Source organism: Podarcis pityusensis, assembly GCF_964106645.2.
Source record: "Podarcis pityusensis genome assembly, chromosome: 10".
Lineage (NCBI taxonomy): Eukaryota > Metazoa > Chordata > Lepidosauria > Squamata > Lacertidae > Podarcis > Podarcis pityusensis.
This window is the reverse complement of record NC_138035.1, coordinates 4,553,227-4,574,185: the sequence shown is the minus strand read 5'-3', so window position 1 is coordinate 4,574,185 and position 20,959 is coordinate 4,553,227. Positions and strand designations below refer to the sequence as shown.

The window sequence follows — 20,959 nt, the reverse complement described above, 5'->3', positions numbered from 1 at the left end:
CCTCGTACCTGCAGCCCCTCCTTCCCCATCCTGCAATTAGGCTGAGGGGGAAATCTCCCATTAAATTACATTATTTTATGAAGTTCTTGTGAAGAAGCATTGTTTGAAGATATGGGGTGGTGGGGGTCAGAGAGTTTGGTGCAAAAACCAGTCACAAACAAATGCACTGCTCTTGCATGCTTGAGTAGAGCAACTCCAGGGCATGAGCTAAGCAGCAGCAGGGTAGGGGCCATATGTAGAGCAATTACCATGTTGAGGTCAAAAACACACACAGAGGCAGCAGGACTTCTTCAGTAAAAGTTTACTGAGCTTCCAGAGCATACAGTTATGAATGGGACCCCAGTGAGGCACAAAACTTTGCTTCTGAGACCAAATCCAGTTTCAGCAGTAAAAAAATACAGCACACAGGATATCTAAGTCAGGTACACAAACCAGCAGAAGGAAGCAAGGGAGGAAAGAGGCTGGAAGGACACAGGACAATGTGTTTTGTCAGGGAATGGACTAAAGCAGAATATGGAGGAATGCATTCTCAAGGAGATCAGCTTTCCTCAGAAGAAGACATGGAGGGTGGAAATTTGTCCCCCTCATTTCCAGTGGTCTCAGAAGCAGGGAGAGACACAGACACAGAGCAGATTAGACAGGAGTTACCTAGTTCGAGATAATGACAACACTCAGCTGGGCCCTGAAGCCGGATTTCCTCTGAGTTCATTGCTGCGCAGAAGAGGGGCCTCTGATAGGAACATGTCCCGCACTCCATACATCTAAATGGGTTCTCCCATCTGAGACTCTCTTGATGTTTCTTAAACACTCCATTATAACTAAAGAACTTTCTGCAATCTTTCCATTTAAACTGGTTCTCCTCTATGAGTTTGTTGTAGGGTGTCAAATCTAAAAGTTCTTCCTGTCCATGAGTCTGTTGATGTAGGACTTCTGCTAGGACTGAAACTCTATCACCTTTCCTGACATTTAAATGGTTTGTCTTTTGGTGAGTTTGTTGAGGAAAATCAAGGGTTCCACTCTGACTGAAGCTCCTTCCACACACTGTAGGTTTAAATGGTTTCTCCCATGCGTGTCTGCTGATGTTTTCTAAGACTTCTACTTTTACGGAAGCTCTTTCCACACTCCATGTATTTAAAAGGATTCTCCCCTGTGTGAGTTGTTGATGTTCTAAGTGTATCACTCTGACTGAAGCTCTTTCCGCACTCCATACATTTATGGTTTTTCACCCATGTGAGTCTGTTGATGTGCTCTAAGAGAAGAATTGAAAGTAAAGCTCTTTCCACACTCCATGCATTTGAATGGTTTCTCCCCTGTGTGAGTCCGCTGGTGTACTTTAAAGTTTCCATTCTGACTGAAGCTCTTTCCACACTATACGTTTATATGGTTTTTCACCGGTGTGAGTCCGTTGATGTGTTCTAAGGGATGCATTGAAAGTAAAGCTCTTTCCACACTCCATACATTTAAAACGTTTTCCCCCTGTGTGAGTCTGCTGGTGTAATTTAAGGTTACTATTCTGACTGAAGCTCTTTCCGCACTCTATACATTTATATGGTTTCTCCCCTGTGTGAATCCGCTGGTGTAATTTAAGGTGTCCATTCTGACTGAAGCTCTTTCCGCATTCCATACATTTAAATGGTTTCTCCCCTGTGTGAGTCCGTTGATGTGTTCTAAGGCTTCCATTCTCACTGAAGCACTTTCCGCACTCCAGGCAGATAAATGGTTTCTCCCCTGTGTGAGTCTGTTGATGTTTTCTAAAGGATGCATTGAAGGTAAAGCTCTTTCCGCACTCCATACATTTAAATGGTTTCTCTCCTGTGTGAGTTTGTAGATGTATATTGAGGTATCCCCTCTGACTGAAGCTCTTTCCACACTCCATACATTTATATGGTTTCTCCCCTGTGTGAATCCGCTGGTGTAATTTAAGGTCTCCATTCTGACTAAAGCTCTTTCCACACTCCAGGCAGTTAAATGGTTTCTCCCCTGTGTGAGTCCGTTGATGTGTTCGAAGGGATGCATTGAAAGTAAAGCTCTTTCCACACTCCATACATTTAAAACGTTTCTCCCCTGTGTGAGTCTGCTGGTGTAATTTAAGGTTACCAGTCCGACTGAATTTCTTTCCACACTCTATACATTTATATGGTTTCTTCCCTGTGTGAGTCCGCTGGTGTAATTTAAGGTTTCCATTCTGACTGAAGCTCTTTCCGCACTCTATACATGTATATGGTTTCTCCCCTGTGTGAATCCGCTGGTGTAATTTAAGGTTTCCATTCTGACTGAAGCTCTTTCCGCACTCTATACACTTATATGGTTTTCCACCTGTGTGAATCCGTTGGTGTCTTCTAAGGGATGCAATGAAAGTAAAGCTCTTTCCGCACTCCATACATTTAAAAGGTTTCTCCCCTGTGTGAGTTTGTAGATGTATATTGAGGTGTCCACTCTTACTGAAGCTCTTTCCACACTCCATACATTTATATGGTTTCTTCCCTGTGTGAGTCCGCTGGTGTAATTTAAGGTGTCCATTCTGACTGAAGCTCTTTCCACACTCAATGCATTTAAATGGTTTCTCCCCTGTGTGAGTCCGTTGATGTGTTCTAAGGGATGCATTGAAAGTAAAGCTCTTTCCACACTCCATACATTTAAAACGTTTCTCCACTGTGTGAGTCTGCTGGTGTAATTTAAGGTTACTATTCTGACTGAATTTCTTTCCACACTCTATACATTTATATGGTTTCTTCCCTGTGTGAGTCCGCTGGTGTAATTTAAGGTTTCCATTCTGACTGAAGCTCTTTCCGCACTCTATACATGTATATGGTTTCTCCCCTGTGTGAATCCGCTGGTGTAATTTAAGGTTTCCATTCTGACTGAAGCTCTTTCCGCACTCTATACATTTATATGGTTTTCCACCTGTGTGAATCCGTTGGTGTCTTCTAAGGGATGCATTGAAAGTAAAGCTCTTTCCGCACTCCATACATTTAAAAGGTTTCTCCCCTGTGTGAGTTTGTAGATGTATATTGAGGTGTCCACTCTGACTGAAGCTCTTTCCACACTCCATACATTTATATGGTTTCTTCCCTGTGTGAGTCCGCTGGTGTAATTTAAGGTGTCCATTCTGACTGAAGCTCTTTCCACACTCAATGCATTTAAATGGTTTCTCCCCTGTGTGAGTCCGTTGATGTGTTCTAAGGGATGCATTGCAAGTAAAGCTCTTTCCACACCCCATACATTTAAAACGTTTCTCCACTGTGTGAGTCTGCTGGTGTAATTTAAGGTTACTATTCTGACTGAAGCTCTTTCCACACTCTATACATTTATATGGTTTTCCACCTGTGTGAATCCGTTGGTGTCTTCTAAGGGATGCATTGAAAGTAAAGCTCTTTCCACACTCCATACATTTAAAACGTTTCTCCCCTGTGTGAGTCTGCCGGTGTAATTTAAGGTTACTATACTGACTGAAGGTCTTCCCACACTCCCTGCATTGGAATCCTTTCTTGCCCATTTGAGTCCGCTGATGTGTTCTAAGTTTTCCACTATCAGTGAAACTTTTTCCAGTCTCCATTCCTTTAAATGGTATCTCCCCTTTTGGGGTTTGTTGATGTGAGCTATGTGTGCTCATTCAGTCAGCATATTTCACATTCCACATATTTTAATGACTATTCCTAATGAAGCTAAAGGCACCCCATCACCCGGAATTCTGACGGTCTTCTCCATCTCCTTCTTCAGAGTGGGAGGAAAGGGAATCCTGTTTGGTTTTCAAGGAAGAGAACAAAGGGAAAGAGAACACATCAAGCACCATTACCACCTTTTCTTATTTCAACATCTCCTACCTTGTCCAGCCTCCTAACCATGTTCCCAACTTTCAGGAAATGAAAATGCAATGATGTCAAATGATAGTAATGCATCAGCAACCTTTCATAATCCTCAATCATTGTTAATAAAGTAGCATGATCTTGGAATACAGCCTTTTCAAATCAATTTTTAAATCAATTGTTTCCTCACAGGACCTTGAGCTTGTTTGGAGGTTCTAGCAGGGGAGCGCAGCTATCGTATACCCTTGACCGAAGAACGGTACACTCCTTCTATCTGGGATGGTCGTCCTCTTCCACCGAGCGCGCAGCTTCGGGAGGGACGCACATGGAGCGGTGAGGGAGGAAGGGGACACCCGCCTAGCCAGCCAGATCAGCCGAATCAACCCTGGCGATCAATGGGGTGACAGATGTCGCAGCCAGATCGCCCTCACATCCGAAAAAAAAAAAAACTAAATAACCGTGGGCGACCTAGCGGCGGTTTGGTCACTTTTATTCCTATAGAGCAAGGGTACAGGGTGCGACAACTGCAGTGGATGAAGAACAACAATTTTCAGATTTTACTTATCTCCAATAACACAGGAGGAGATCTTCTATGTTTCAACGTTTATATTCCCCCCGTGTGTACTTCCTCTCAGACAGTACAAATCTGGGAAGATTTGGAGTCATGCTTGGAGAAGGCCAAAATAGAATTTCCTGACTGGAACATCCTGCTGGCAGGTGACTTTAATGCCAGGATAGGCAGCGACATCAATTCGTATGGCTCCAAAACCCAGTTTTCACCAGAGGCAGACTGGTTTATCCCTTGGAGTTCTGATGAAAAGGTCTTGAATAAGGCAGGTATTACATTACTGGAGATTGCTTTTAAGCATAATTTGTACAACCTGCATGGTACTTACATGGATAGGTCAGGAGGTTTCTTCTCTTTTATCGGCCCTCGTGGTGCAAGTGTGATTGACCATATTCTGGTCTCTCCAACAATTTTGGAGAGGGCACAGGGTCTCAGCACTTTTAACAGAACTGAGAGCGACCATCTTCCTAGAGCAATCTCACTAACTCCCCTCGAATCAGGGGGATTACAACATCTACATTGTGCAGCCCCTCCTCAAGCACCGGCCCCACGCAGGCGTAAATGGAACAGCGAGCTGGAGCTTAAAATCAATCAACACCTGCACTCTCCAGATTTATTGGTTCTGAGAGACCAGTGTCCTTTACCTAACTTTGATCCTTTTTCACTATATCAGCGGGTCTCAGAGTCCCTTTTCCCATTTCTTATAAACACCAGGCCTCCCAAACAACATAACAAATCGGGGGTCTGGTTTGACAAAGACTGCCGGAAGCTAAGATCCCTGCTTAGGAAACAACAAAATAAGGTAAAACAGGAGAGGACTTTGTCATCTATGGTAAATTTCCACAGATGGCGCTCTCACTATAAAAACACCTTAAAACTCAAGAAATCCCTTTACAGGAAGGAACAATGGGAGGCACTTGATAAGGCGATTAAATCGCGAGACGATAGAAAATTCTGGGCAATAGTAGCACAGGGAGTCTCATCCAAAGGAAAAATTGTAAACAGCAGTATTCCATCCGATGTGTGGTATCAACACTTTCTCAAGCTATACACACTCTCAAATACTGCTAATTTGAGTCCGTTCCTCCCATTGAAGAGTGAGCATCTAGCTAGTTGGGATCCTGTTACGGAATCAGAGTGCCTACAGCTAATTAAAACTTTAAAAAATGGCAAAGCTCCTGGTGAGGACATGATCCCCCCTGAGGTTTTTAAATCAAATGCCCAATGGTGGGCCATCTTTTTGGCCAAACTTTTTACGGCAATAAACAACACATGTAAAATCCCAGCAAACTGGAAACTAAGTGTGGTAGTCCCCATCTATAAGAAGGGAGACATTCAAGATCCAGCAAACTACCGCCCTATAAGCCTTCTGGACATCGCATACAAACTTTATACCCGGTACTTATTAAACAAGCTGGTAGATTGGGCGGACCATTCTAACCTGTTCAACCAGGAACAGGCAGGATTTAGAAAGGGCCACAATACGATAGGTCACTGCATGGTACTACAGACCCTGGTAGCTAAATATGCAAAAGCGTATAAGAGCAGACTCTTTGTGGCCTTCGTTGACTTGACATCTGCCTTCGACTCAATCTGTAGAGATAGACTATGGGAAAAATTATATGAAACGGACATTGACAGACGACTTTTAAAAATTCTCAGAGAGTTACATACAGACATTACAGTCAAAATCAGAACTGGGTCATCGGGAACTCTTACGGACCCACTGCCATTGGGGAAAGGGGTCAAACAGGGATGCCTGCTAGCCCCATTTCTTTTTAACTTTTATATAAACGACATTGTTCAGTACATGGCAAAGTACAAGTCATCGGCTCCAGCCCTTGAAGGTAAACGCCTGAATATTTTGCTATATGCCGATGACATGGTTTTAATGGCACTCACCCGAAGAGGCTTTCGCAGCATGCTGGAGGGGATCGCAGCCTACTGTTCCCATAATTCACTAAAGATAAACCATGACAAAACAAAAATTGTGGTGTTCACTAGAGCTCGCCACACCTTTAGATGGTCTTTAGATGAACATGTGATTGAACAGTGCCCTTTTTTTAAATATCTGGGTGTTACATTCCAGGCTACATCTAGCTGGCTAGCCCACTTTAAGGCTGTAACCATCCTAACACGAAGAACAATTGGTGTTTTGCTTAGTTTCTTCCATACCAGGGGAGGACAATTGGTGATCCCGGCATTAAGAGCTTTTGTTGGGAAAGCTATTCCCCAGATGTTATATGGGATAGAACTCTGGGGGTGGAACCAGAGGCTGTTGGAACGGCTTGAAATTTTGCAAAACTACTATCTCAAGAGGATTCTAGGCCTTCCGCAAGGAACCCCAGCAGCTTTCTTGAGGGTGGAGGTTGGTTTACCCTCTGTATCTGCCAGGGCCCACTTAAGATTCCTACGATTTTACATCAACCTTGCAAACACTTCAAACACCTTATTGGCCAAACAAGCCTTTGTATCTTTTCAAAAGAACACCACTTGGCGCCAAAACTTAACTGAGATCCTGGTCAGATACACCCTACCGGAGTTTAATATCCTCAAACGGTGGAGCCCGGACAAACTCCGGAAATGGATCCTGGAGAGAGACGCTCTGTTAGATACCACAAAAATACAGATCCCAGGGTCCTCCCACTGGTTTCCCCGACTGAAAGCAGTCAAAATCTGCGCCAATTACTTGGCGAATATCACCAATCCCACTCTTCGGAGAGCCTTTACTATGGCCCGTTTTCAAACCATTCCTACGGCCTATCTGTCAGGCAGATATGCAAAAATCCCAGTAGAGCAGCGGATATGTCCTTGTTATATGAGAACCAAAGAGGATCTCATACATTACATGTTGTATTGTCCCATCTATTCGGCCTTCAGGGATGCGATGTTACAAACTATTCCCAAATCAATAGTCAACTCTGAGGACCAAGTAAAGTTTTTACTGGTGGACGCTGATCCACGGATTTCTCACGTGGTAGCGGTCTTTGTGGTGAAGGCTATGAAAACTAGGGTATGGTTCCTGGATGAAACGGTGAGGTCCCTCCCATTGCTCTCCTAACCTGTTGTTGTATCTTCTTCCCTGAATGGTGGGGTTTATTGGGTAGTTTCCTTGCTGGGACAGCATGGCATGAATTTTAGCTTACTTTTATAATCTTTTTGTTTATCTTTTAATAATGTTTTATGGTATTTTGTGTAAAGGCATGGACCTCACAAATTTAATAAATTTGTTGTTGTTGTTGTTTCCTCACAGGAAAGGCAGCTGCTCTCTGTCCATGAACAGGCCCTCTCTGTCTCCGGTTCATCGTTCCTTTGGACATTTCCCATCCTCAGCATCATACTCCTCCACCCACCCCAGTTTCCACTTCTAGTTCTTCATGAATCACCTGCACAGTCCTATTGGCCTCAGGAGGTCTATATGAACCATTATGTGAGACCCAGCTCTACATCTTTTCCAGGGACTGTGGTCTGGGTCAGCCAGAGAACTAGTGACAAGGTTTGGTGTTTGGGATCAGCTGAATGGGTGCTCAGGGAAGCTCCTGTTCTTGTAGATGGACCTCTATCTGTTAGAATTCCTGCTCCATGATTGCAGTCATAGGATTGTTGTCTTTCACATGACGGTATATGTTTGAGTTGGAAGTGACGGAGACAGGATGTTTGTGTTACAGTCTTCAGTGAAGTGGGACTATTGTCCTTTGTCTTTTTCTCTTTGCTGTCTGATGCTAGAGAGAGAGGGAGCCATGTTGCAGTGCTCTGTGTGTGTTTATATGTAAATAAAGTAGATTAGCCAACATGCTGAGTTGCTGAGGTCTGTCACGTGCAAGCTGCACAAACTCTGTTGATGCCTAAGTGTGCCGGTGTCGGTTGGCATCGGTCGCTGTGATGTTCGGGCTAAAGAAAGCTTATGAAGCTCCTGAAAAAACCGACCAGGAGGGAGAGAACATGCCAGCCGTGCATGTGTCTCTGCCAGGGTCTTACTTGAGTGTAGGCTGATCTCCTGACACTATCTACATGCCTCACATTGCATGGAGAGAGCAGGAGATGCAGAAGGAAAGCAGCTGGAGCATGTGAATCCCAGACAGAAACACCAACCCCAATTGTTCTTTATAATAATGGTGTGCTGCCTGATCTCATGCCCGTCTTCTGACACAGGACTATCCTAATCTGGCACTGAAAAAGCTGGACATTAAAGTCAAGGTGGTAACTGTACTTAGTCAACCTTGAATATGTAGTATTGATTCATTAACAACTTGAAGTTTTGTTATTTCTTGAGATATGAATTTATTCCTGATCTGTCTTGCTACGGAAATTAAGGGGGCGGCGGCACATCTTTAAAGTTAAATATTACAAATATTAAATCTGTCATTGTGGCTAGTTAAAGGTACTTGCACAACTTTAAATTGCCATTCATTTTTTCTTGGTATTAACTCATTTCCCAGTATTTTGCTATTAACATTCTAGCCGATGCTGTCACATCAAGAAACACTCTTTTATTTTCATTTGGGGTGTTAGAATGCCAAAACAGATTACTTCAGGTTTCTTAAAATGTGTGTGTCCTAGCATTTATTATTTTTGGTTCCTCATAGGTCATGTGTGTGTGTGTGTGTGTGTGTGTGTGTGTGTGTTTTACTTTGGGGAAATGTCTATCACATGTTGAAAGACATTTTCATGAAGTTCTTTTATCAGATAGCACATGGTGAATTTTAAGCTTTTTTCATTGTTTCCCCATTTTTTTCAGTCCAGTAGTAATTTGGGCCCATCACCTCCTGGCAAACAGAAGGGGAAGAAATGGAGGCAGTGAGAGATTTTACTTTCTTGGGCTCCATGATCACTGCAGATGGTGACAGCAGTCACAAAATTAAAAGACGCCTGCTCCTTGGAAGAAAGGTGATGGCAAACCTAGACAGCATCTTAAAAAGCAGAGACATAACCTTGCCAACAAAGGTCTGTATAGTTAAAGCCATGGTTTTCCCAGTAGTGATGTATGGAAGTGAGAGCTGGACCATAAAGAAGACTGATCGCCGAGGAATTGATGCTTTTGAATCATGGTGCTGGAGGAGAATCTTGAGTGTCCCATGGACTGCAAAAAGATCAAACCTATCCATTCTTAAGGAAATTAGCCCTGAGTGCTCACTAGAAGGACAGATTGTGAAGCTGAGGCTCCAATACTTTGGCCACCTCATGAGAAAAGAAGACCCCTTGGAAAAGACCCTGATGTTGGGAAAGATTGAGGGCACAAGGAGAAGGGGACGACAGAGGACGAGATGGTTGGACATTGTTCTTGAAGCTACAAACAGTGGCTGGGGAAGCCCAGCCAGATGGGCGGGGTATAAATAAATTATTATTATTATTATTATTATTAACATGAGTCTGACCAAACTGTGGGAGGCAGTGGAAGACAGGAGTGCCTGGCGTGCTCTGGTCCATGGGGTCACGAAGAGTCGGACACAACTAAACGACTAAACAACAACAAGTAATCTGTGTGGTTTTGATAATATCTTTGTATTATTTAATAATGATTCTCTTCTAAATCTGATGTCTTTGTTTCAAGTCCGTTTTCATCTGACTGGTAATCTAATTTTTTGCTTTTTATTTTTTAAACTTTCTTGAATTTTTACCCTTCTCTTTCTGTGCATGTGGATTCTTAGATCACGGACTGCAGTTTCTTGAAGATGGACTTCTGGCAAGCGATGGGCTGCACCTCACAACGGTTGGGAGAAATGTTTTTGCCAAAAATCTCAGAAACCTCATCAGGAGGGCTTTAAACTGACTAATGTGGGGGAGGGAGACAGTGCTCCTGAAGGTAGGAGTCTATCAATTGATGAAGATGATCATCCAAATGTCATAGACCAAATGGAGCAAACAGCACGCAGACCTGGTGGTGGGAGGAAAAAATCCTTAAATAAGAGACACGGGGGAATGATTAATGGACTTCAATGTCTGTACACTAATGCGCAAAGCATGGGAAATAAACAAGATGAGCTTGAGCTCTTGGTACAGCAAACTAAATATGACATAATAGGCATCACTGAAACCTGGTGGGATAAGTCCCACGATTGGAATGTAATAATGGAGGGATACAATCTATTTCAGAGAAACAGACCAGACAAGAAAGGAGGAGGAGTGGCGTTATATGTCAGGGATGTGTATACCTGTGAAGAGATCCAAGATTTAGAACCTCAAAGCCAAAGTGAGAGCATTTGGGTCAAAATTAAGGGAGAGAAGAATAACAGTGACCTCATTGTGGGAGTTTACTATAGATCCCCAAGCCAAACGGAGGACATAGATGATGCCTTCCTGGAACAGATGGCCAAGCATGCAAAAGGAAGGGAGATAGTAGTAATGGGGGACTTCAATTACCCGGATATTTGTTGGATGTCAAACTCAGCCAAGAGCATAAGGTCAAACAGATTCCTCACTGGCCTTGCAGACAACTTCATTGTCCAGAAAGTGGGAGAAGCAACAAGAGGATCAGCCATTTTAGATCTGGTCCTAACCAATGTTGATGACCTGGTTAGTGGGGTAGAAGTGGAAGGATCATTAGGCGCGAGTGATCATGCTCTTCTGAAGTTTACTATAAAGCGGAAAGGAGCAGCCAAGCATACTAGGACTCAATTTCTTGACTTTAAGAAAGCCGACTTCATAAAACTTAGGGAAGTGCTGGGTGAGATCCCATGGACAGTAATACTAAAAGGAAAGGGAGTTCATGATGGCTGGGAGTTTGTTAAGAGGGAGATAGTAAAAGCACAACGTCAGGCAATACCAATGAGACGGAAACATGGAAGGTGCCTAAAGAAGCCAGGGTGGCTATCTAAAGAACTTTTAACTGAGTTAAGATTAAAAAAGGATGTGTACAAAAAATGGAAAAGGGGGGAAACCACCAAAGAGGAATTCAAACAAATAGCCAGCACGTGTAGACACAAAGTCAGAAAAGCTAAAGCACAGAATGAACTCAAGCTTGCTAGAGAGGTTAAAAGCAACAAAAAAGGCTTTTATGGGTATGTTCGTAGCAAAAGGAAGAACAAAGAAACAGTGGGGTCACTCAGAGGAGAAGATGGTGAAATGCAAACAGGGGACACAGAAAGGGCTGAACTCCTCAATGCCTTCTTTGCCTCAGTCTTCTCCGATAAAGAAAACAATGCCCGACCTGAAGAATTTGGAGCAAATGATTCAGCAAAGGAAACACAGCCCAGAATAACTAAGGAGATAGTACAAGAATACTTGGCTAGTTTAGATGTATTCAAGTCTCAAGGGCCAGATGAACTGCATCCAAGAGTATAAAAAGAACTGGCAGATGTGATCTCAGAACCACTTGCAGTCATCTTTGAGAATTCCTGGAGAACAGGCAAATTCCCGGCAGACTGGAGGAGGGCAAATGTTGTCCCTATTTTCAAAAAGGGGAAAGAGAGGACCCAAATAATTACCGTCCAGTCAGTCTGACATCAATACCAGGGAAGATTCTGGAGCAGATCATTAAGCAAACAGTCTGTGAGCACCTAGAAAGGAATGCTGTGATCACCAATAGTCAGCATGGATTTCTGAAAAATAAGTCATGTCAGACTAACCTGATCTCGTTTTTTGACAGAATTACAAGCCTGGTAGATGAAGGGAACACAGTGGATGTAGCCTACCTTGATTTCAGCAAGGCATTTGACAAGGTGCCCCATGATATTCTTGTAAAGAAGCTGGTAAAATGCGGTCTTGACTATGCTACCACTCAGTGGATTTGTAACTGGCTGACTGACTGAACCCAAAGGGTGCTCATCAATGGTTCCTCTTCATCCTGGAGAAGAGTGACTAGTGGGGTGCCACAGGGTTCTGTCTTGGGCCCGGTCTTATTCAACATCTTTATCAACGACTTGGATGATGGACTCAAGGGCATCCTGATCAAATTTGCAGATGACACCAAACTGGGAGGGGTGGCTAACACCCCAGAGGACAGGATCACACTTCAAAATGACCTTGACAGATTAGAGAACTGGGCCAAAACAAACAAGATGAATTTTAACAGGGAGAAATGTAAAGTATTGCACTTGGGCAAAAAAAATGAGAGGCACAAATACAAGATGGGGGACACCTGGCTTGAGAGCAGTACATGTGAAAAGGATCTAGGAGTCTTGGTTGACCACAAACTTGACATGAGCCAACAGTGTGACGCGGCAGCTAAAAAAGCCAATGCAATTCTGGGCTGCATCAATAGAAGTATAGCATCTAGATCAAGGGAAGTAATAGTGCCACTGTATTCTGCTCTGGTCAGACCTCACCTGGAGTAGTGTCCAGTTCTGGGCACCACAGTTCAAGAAGGACACTGACAAACTGGAACGGGTCCAGAGGAGGGCAACCAAAATGGTCAAAGGCCTGGAAACGATGCCTTATGAGGAACGGCTAAGGGAGCTGGGAATGTTTAGCCTGGAGAAGAGGAGGTTAAGGGGTGATATGATAGCCATGTTCAAATATATAAAAGGATGTCACATAGAGGAGGGAGAAAGGTTGTTTTCTGCTGCTCCAGAGAAGCGGACACGGAGCAATGGATCCAAACTCCAAGAAAGAAGATTCCACCTAAACATTAGGAAGAACTTCCTGACAGTAAGAGCTGTTCGACAGTGGAATTTGCTGCCAAGGAGTGTGGTGGAGTCTCCTTCTTTGGAGGTCTTTAAGCAGAGGCTTGACAACCATATGTCAGGAGTGCTCTGATGGTGTTTCCTGCTTGGCAGGGGGTTGGACTCGATGGCCCTTGTGGTCTCTTCCAACTCTATGATTCTATGAGTGCAAGTGAGCAACTTCCCATGAGTGCAAGACCAGAGTCTATAATAATAAAACCCCATAGAAAGGCCAAGGCAAAGACATTTCTCTCATGACATGTCCATCCTGTGCTAGCTATGGTGAGTGCCAGGCGTCATGGTTGATATGAAAGCCCTAAGTGGATTCGCCAGGGATTGCCACTGCTGTGCCACCATGGCGTTGTGAGACCAGAGGAGAGCTAGCTTGACACCTGAGAACACACAAAAAAATGCGGAGAACAAAGCAAACTGCATTTTTCAATCGTTACTGGACCTTCCTGCTAAGTGAAAAGCATAGACCACTATTGAGCTAGAATGCCACAAGTAATTTAGTAACAAAATGCAACAGGTGTTCTTTTTATGTGATATCCTATATCCAGCTATGTCCACTGCTATACTTGCAAATGACCTTAAGAGGTGTGACTTGCAAGTCCCTTTCAGGTTTACATAAACCTACACATCTGGAAGGGTGGATACCAAGTTATCATTTAGTGCATATCTATATAACATACGGGACTAAAGGGGGGTGGGAAATATGTCTATGTCTGAACTGTAGTTAAGTGCGGAGAAAATATTTGCAGTTCCTACGGAACCTAAGGAAATTTATCTCCGAAGGGGGGAAATGTTACGGAAATTACGGGGGAAGGGGGCACATCTTTAAAGTTAAATATTACAAATATTATGCCTGAATGTATCCTTTCAACTTGACTGCTCAGGGAAGTTACCTAGTTTTAAAAATAATATAAAATCATCTCGTTTCCTCCATTCCAAAGCTATTTTCCCCTTGAAAAAGGACTCCCGGAAGTTCCCAGAGGGGACAATTGCTGGGCTCATTGTTAGCCAAAGGAAGCCAAATCTCATCACCTGACTCGCCTCAGGCTCCAGACATGAAAAAGAACTTCTATTGTACTTTTGGGTGGTGGGTACTTAAGACATATTTGTCTATGCTAATCTTATACCTGAGTCTTGCCCTGCCATGTCTGCATGTTTGCCAAGGTTAACCCCTCCCTTTCGAACTGAATTCTGGGATGTGGTGGGAAAGTTTTAAAAGTCTTTGTCACCCCATCCTCGGGGTTCAAATTTGCTCTTTGAACCTATTGTGCAATAAATTTTGGTCTACAGCTATTTGCTCCGGTTGGTGGCTGGAATCCTTCCTTTATTCCACAGGGACCCCCGGGCTCTGCCCAATGAGCTGGGTGACTGAGCAGCCTCACACCTGGATTTTTCCTTAACAGTTTTAAATATAATAATTATAGGATGTCTTGAGGTGTTAGGGGAGCGGTAGTACCTTTGCTGGGGGAAATGTAGTCCGCCTTCTGGGGTAATATTTCCACCATTGGCCCCCACCCTGCACTCATCTCTCACCTGTGGCTTCCAGAACCTGTCAGCATGCAACAGGGGCCGTGATCCAAGCAAAGGCTTCAACCGGCCAGCTAAATCCCTGGGTGCTCACTTGTGGGGTGCCTCAGGGCTCCATCCTCTCCCCCATGCTTCTTAATATCTACATGAAACCACTGGGAGAGATCATCAGGAGGTTTGGGCTGGGTGTTCCCCAGTATGTGGATGATACTCAGCTCTTCCTCTCTTTCAAATTGGAACCAGTGCGGCACATGTGTTGTTTTGGGGGGAGAGAGGGCAGGCAGGTGTGGAGGATTCCCTGGTCCTGCACAGGGTAAGTGTGCCCCTGAAGGACCAGGTGCAAAGCCTGGGTGTCATTTTGGACTCATAGCTGTCCATGGAGGTGCAGGTCAGTTCTGTGTCCAGGGCAGTTGTCTGCCAGCTCCTTCTGGTACGCTGGCTGAGACCCTCCATGCCTGGAGACTGTCTCCCCAGACTGGTGCATCCTCTGGTGATCTCCCGCTTGGACTACTGCCATGTGATACATGGGGCTACCTTTGAAGGTGACTCGTAAGCTGCAACTAAACCAGAATGTGGCAGCTAGAGAACAGAAGGGGAGCAGCCGCTGAGACACCAGTCCGAAAGGATCTTCACTGACTCCCAGTACATTTCTGAGCACAATTCACATTGTTGGTGATGACCTTTAATTTGTCTCCACCCCCATCACTCAGTCTGTACACTGAGGTCCTCCTTCGAGGGTCTTCTGCTGGTTGAACCCCCCCCCCCCATGAGAAGCGAAGGTATGCTAGCTGAGACCCTCCATGCCTGGAGACTGTCTCCCCAGAGTGGTGCATGCTCTGGTGATCTCCCGCTTGGATTACTGCCATGTGCTACATGGGGCCATCTCTGAAGGTGACTCGTAAACTGCAATTAATCCAGAATGTGGCAGCTAGACTACAGAAGGGGAGCAGCCGCTGAGACACCAGTCCGAAAGGATCTTCACTGACTCCCAGTACATTTCTGAGCACATTTCACATTGTTGGTGCTGACCTTTAAATTGCTGTGGTTGCATTTTTCAGGCATAGATTCCTGTTATGCCTTCAGTCACAAATTTATTTGCTGAAGGAATTTTTTGCTGTCTCTGAGCTTTATTTCCTACTCTGCTAATTGTATGTCGGACTTGCTGTGGAAATCATTATGGAGGAGCAAGATCATTGACCTAAAGCCCTACAGCCTCACTCTCTGTAGACCTGAAGGAGCGTCTCCACCCCCATCGCTCAGTCTGTACACTGAGGTCCTCCTTCGAGGGTCTTCTGCTGGTTGAACCCCCCCCCCCATGAGAAGCGAAGTTACAGGGAAGCAGGCAGAGGGCAAGGAAATGGGCAACTATCTGACATTTGGAAGACAGCTGAAGGCAGCCCTGTATCGGGAGGTTTTTAATGTCTGATGTTTTACTGTCTTTTATATGTACTGTAATTTGCCCAGAGTGTCTGGGGAAACCCAGCCAGATAGGCAGCGTATAAATACTACAATCATTCTTATTATATTGAGATTTTTTTGTACAGTGGTACCTCGGGTTAAAGATTTAATTCGTTCCGGAGGTTCATACTTAACCTGAAACTGTTCTTATCCTGAAGCACCACTTTAGCTAATGGGGCCTCCTGCTGCCCCCGCGCCGCCAGAGAGCGATTTCTGTTCTCATCCTGAAGCAAAGTTCTTAACCCGAGGTACTATTTCTGGGTTAGAGGAGTCTGTAAACTGAAGCGTATGTAACCAGAGGTACCACTGTGATTATTTTGGAATTCGTTCTGCAATATCAACTCACAAAATGTTATGGGTGGAGAAAATCACAGGGTTGCCATAAACTATAATCCCCCCCACAAACACTCATTCACATACAGTCTGTAAATTAGGGGAGGTCACACAGCTCACCTGTGCTAATACTGGCAGTCTTTGACCTGCATAGGCACACCTTGTATGTAGAGCCTCCAGCCACAGGCACTGTCTATCCTGAAAATGGGTCCTTTGACTGGGAAGATTCATGCAATCACTGTCATCGGATGCTGATGTCAGTCACTCTGACACTGCCTACCAAAAATAAGAGCAACAGAAATGCCTTTGAGGTACAACTTCTGTATCAGCCCTGAGAGCCATTCCATGGAATCTGCACCCCTGTTTCTGATGACAGGTGTACATTATCCTCATCCTCAATGAACCAGGCAGTGGAAAAGACAATAAAGATGGAAGCCTGAGAGAGAGGAAAAGGTTTCTGGCTGCTTCCTGGGTGGGATTGCGGAAACAAAGAGCTGCTTCTGAGAAGGCCTCTCCCCTACTCTCTTCCTCTCCTGATCTGAACCGCTGCCACTGGACAGGGCAGGGGCTTATGGGGGTGGGAAGAGGATGGAGCTTGCAGGAAGGAAGGGGTGGGGGGGACAGGACCCCCCACTTTCCAGGGATCCCTCTTTGGTCGCCTTGAAAGGGTGGTGGATTCCTGGGCCGCAGGGAGAAGCCAAGGTGGCCACTCTGGAGATTCCCCGCGTGCGTCAGGATGGAGACGTCTCCCCAACGACTGGTCTTCCTTGATCTTTCCCCCCCCCCACGCCAGTGCTGCCCTTCCCTGCCCCAGGGATGCTCCCCCCGACTTCCTTGACCCCCTCCCTCTCCCTCACCCCTCGCCCTGCGTGCCCCATCCGGAGGACGCCCCCCCCAACACGAGTCACACGGGGGTCTCTATCCAGGCGTCCCTCGCGCACTTTAACCCATTCATGCCCCGCCTTTCTCCGTGCAGATCCCACAGGGCCCCAGGGATGCCTGCGTGGAGGAAACGGGGCAAAGCGGTCCTCGTTGGGATCCCCTGGGTGGGGTCCCCATGTCCGCCGCTGCCAAGGCGCTTCAGGGGGCACAGAAAGCCCCCTTCGCAGCAGGCGTGCAGGGATCCAGGCCCTGCCCGTGGGGCTCACGAAAGGCGCTTTGGGGAGTTGGCGGGGGTCTCTGGATCCTTCTCTCCCCTCCCCCCGCGACCCCTTTACCTCTTTGTCCTCGCTCCCAATTCTCCTTTCCTTTCCTGCAACATCCACGGGGGGGTGTCCTCCCCTGCCGCCCCTCCTCCCCTTTCCGAAAGCGCGCTCCCCTAGAGCTGCGGCGCAGAGCAGCAAGCCGGAGTGGAAGCTCTACTTGCGGGAGAAGCAGGCAATTTGGAAGGGGGCTCACCCCCCCTTTATTCCCGGAACAGAAGCCGAATGGTGAGGAGGAGGAAGAGGAGGAGGAGGAGAAATGGGTGCAACGGATGGGGGCGGGATTTGGGGTTATGGGGGGTGGGGGTGAGAGAAGGATGTGCCGGGAGGGGAGGGGAGGAATTGAGGGGGGAGGGAGAGAGGAAGGTTTTTCCCCTCCCCTCTTCCGTCTGTGGATCAGGAGAGGGAGGAGGGGCTGATCCTGGCAATCCACTTGCAAAGTGGGGTCCCCCACCCCACAATGTTTACATTGCAAAATCCTTCCCTCCCACGCCGCGAGGTTAGATCCATCCGTGTTTTAGGTACTGGTGCACAATGAGCTGCGGTTCGACTCTGTGACTCCTGTGTTACGGAAAAAATGGGGCTCTGACTTTTGCACACACACACACACACACACGAGACATCCAGGTAAAATTCATCCCTTGTGTCTCCCGTCAGAGGTAACACAATGAGGCCAGTGTCGTGGGGAAAATCCGTGGGCTCTCTTGGACAAATGAAGACACCGACCAGGGCAAATCAGAGCAAAACAGCAGCCAGTAGGCTTGGTCTTTATTTAGGTAAAGACTGTCGCGACAGGGCTCCCACCGTCCACGAGGTGAAGCAAGATGGAAGCCCAGAACAAAGGACGACCCCAACTTTTATTAGTTGCTAATCCCTTACGCTACACCCCCAAAATTACATCATATTTACATCATGATTACATTAAAATCAGGAGGAGTCGAGGAGGGGCTAAACAGGTAACTTGAGAGTCCTGACACCTGGCCGGAGCCCCCTCTCCCCTCCCCGTATGAGTCAGTTTGAAGAACAAAGAGGAAGGCGAAATTTCCTGCCCCCTGAGGGGAATCCGGGCAGAGTCCTTTGTGAGAGTCCGAGTAGAATACACTGAAATATGCAAGTTATTGTATCCGTGATAGCCTTCTGTCTGCGCCCATCACGGTGGCTATCAAGGTTATCCCGTCAGCTGGGAAGGGCCGCAGAGTACGTGACCGCTCGGTCGAGGGATTATGGCTGCCCTGTCCCAGGTCTCCCCCCTTTGATAGATCTTGTAACATGCAGCAAAATAAAAGTGGTCCGATAAAAATCCATGGTACGGCTGATTTTTGGTGAATTTGTAAAGAATACAGTTACTGAAGTTCAAAGTACTTTCCCTTTTCGGAAACAACTTGCAACATTTTGATTAGATCAGTCACGGTCCAGTGAACTCGGAAACAATGAATTGAGAGCTGTCAAAAGGTGAGGGAACAGACGCTCGCAGCCTGCAGTACCAGCGTGGCCGCCACAAGGGGCGCTGCTCGACAACGCTGATTGGTTGAGGCTGCCGCTGTTTGACCTAGAGTTCGGTCGTCCGGTCTACTCTCAATAAAGATAGGGCGGCATGGAGCGCTAAGAGGGAGAGTCGTCAAGCCAGCGCTTCCTTATTTACGGAAGGCTTTTAAGGGATGGCCCTCTAAAGAGACATCCCTAGGGTCGGGGAGGGGAGATGCGTGTGTGTGTGAATGTGGTGCTTATGCGATACAAGTGTTGAATGGGGGGGGTGATTTCCGGCGACACCAGTAAGAAATCAAGGCCAGCTGTTGATCTGTTTGCGGGCAGAGGCCCCCCCCCCCATGCAAGGAATAAAGTAATCCGGTCTCTGTAGCAGTTTATTTTGTGGGGGAAATCCTAAAAAAAAAAACACAACCTCAACAACTTCAAACCCAGAAAAAAGAGTTCAACAACTTTGGTTGGCCCTTTGGCTGGCCCTCACAGCCCTTCACTTCATCAGATCTTGCCCTCTTTGAAAAAAGTTTGGACACCACTGGAATAAAGTCATTCAACTTGTGATTTGGTGTGCGTACACTGTGGACTCAGTGGATGGCGCTGGGTCGCCACGGACAACTTCGTCATTTCTTACTACGATACAAAGCTACCAGCATGAGTTTGAGCAAAATGTGGGAGGCAGTGGAAGACAGGAGGGCCTGGCGTGCTCTGGTCCAGGGGGTCACGAAGAGTCGGACATGACTAAATGACTAAACAACAACTATTTCTGGGTTAGCGGAGTCTGTAACCTGAAGCGTCTGTAACCCGAGGTACCACTGCATTACAGAAAAGTCCTTGACGCAGCCAACCAACGCATGCACTAACGTTGCTTACGATCTCCTGATAGCAGCACTGACCAATCACACCAAACGCAATGGGGGGTTGGAGCGGAACAGCTGGAAATCAGCTGATTGGCAGACGCGGAACTGCACCTGACAATTATGTGGGCGGCAATTCCCACCCAGAGGGGCGTGAGGGGGCGAGCCCACTTTGTAAGCACCCAGGAATGGCCCTGCAGGGGAGATGGCTAGCGTGCCCACAGAGAGGGCTCTGAGTGCCCACCCTGGCATGCGTGCCGTAGGTTGGCCACCACTTAGCTAGACTGAGCTTGGAGCAACTAGGCTGGTGTGGAAGGAATTTTGTTGTTGCTGGAGTGCCTCTTTTCCTCCGACTGAAGTGCTCCCAAACCCTGAATCTTAGGAGGGCATGTTTGATAATAATTATAATTTATTATTTGTACCCCGCCCATCTGGCTGGGTTTCCCCAGCCACTCTGGGCGGCTTCCAACAAAGATTAAGAATACACTGGTACCTCGGGTTACATATGCTTCAGTTTACATACGCTTCTGGTTACATACTCCGCTAACCCAGAAATATTGCTTCAGGTTAAGAACTTTGCTTCAGGATGAGAACAGAAAACGTGCTCCGGCAGCGCGGCAGCAGCAGGAGGCCCCATTAGCTAAAGTGGTGCTTCAGGTTAAGAACAGTTTCAGGTTAAGAACAGACCTCCGGAACGAATTAAGTACTTAACCCGAGGTACCACTGTACATTAAAATGTATTGTTGGCTGGTTGGGGATCCCTACAGAAGTAGCAATGGCAGGACCCCAGATTCTTGTGTTGGTATCCTAAGGCTGGCATCACCTCCCCCCCCCCCAACGGCTTGTGTCCGTGTGCCATTCTGGCTCTAGCACTCATAGGACCTGGGAGATGAGGGTTCGAATCCTCACACAGCTACGATGCTCCTGCTGGGTGATCTTGGACCAATCGTGATATTTTAGCCTGGCCTACCTCAAAGGGCTGTAGTGAGGATGGAATGGGGTGGAGGGAGAACCATGCCTGCCACATGGACCTTTGGAGGGGGGAAAGGGGGGATCTGAATGTCACAATAAACAACTATTTCAAGAATACAGAGGACATGATCACAGAATTGCATGC

The 20,959-nt window shown here is 46.3% G+C and overlaps 1 protein-coding gene across 2 annotated transcripts; it reads right to left on the bottom strand.

Annotated features, from left to right (window-relative positions):
- Nucleotides 1-283: 283 nt before the first annotated feature.
- Nucleotides 284-16,576, bottom strand: LOC308486230 (uncharacterized protein). 2 transcript variants are annotated; one of them, XM_081022791.1, is made up of 3 exons: nucleotides 16,425-16,576; nucleotides 3,325-3,739; nucleotides 284-3,072 (listed from the first exon to the last, which is right to left on the bottom strand). In XM_081022791.1, the coding sequence occupies exons 2-3, from the start codon at nucleotides 3,611-3,613 to the stop codon at nucleotides 1,334-1,336; spliced, it is 2,028 nt and encodes a 675-aa protein (XP_080878917.1). In that variant the 5' UTR covers nucleotides 3,614-3,739; nucleotides 16,425-16,576; the 3' UTR covers nucleotides 284-1,333. The 2 variants fall into 2 exon arrangements, with proteins under 2 accessions (XP_080878917.1, XP_080878916.1); XM_081022790.1 differs by having other exon boundaries at nucleotides 284-3,739.
- Nucleotides 16,577-20,959: the final 4,383 nt, after the last annotated feature.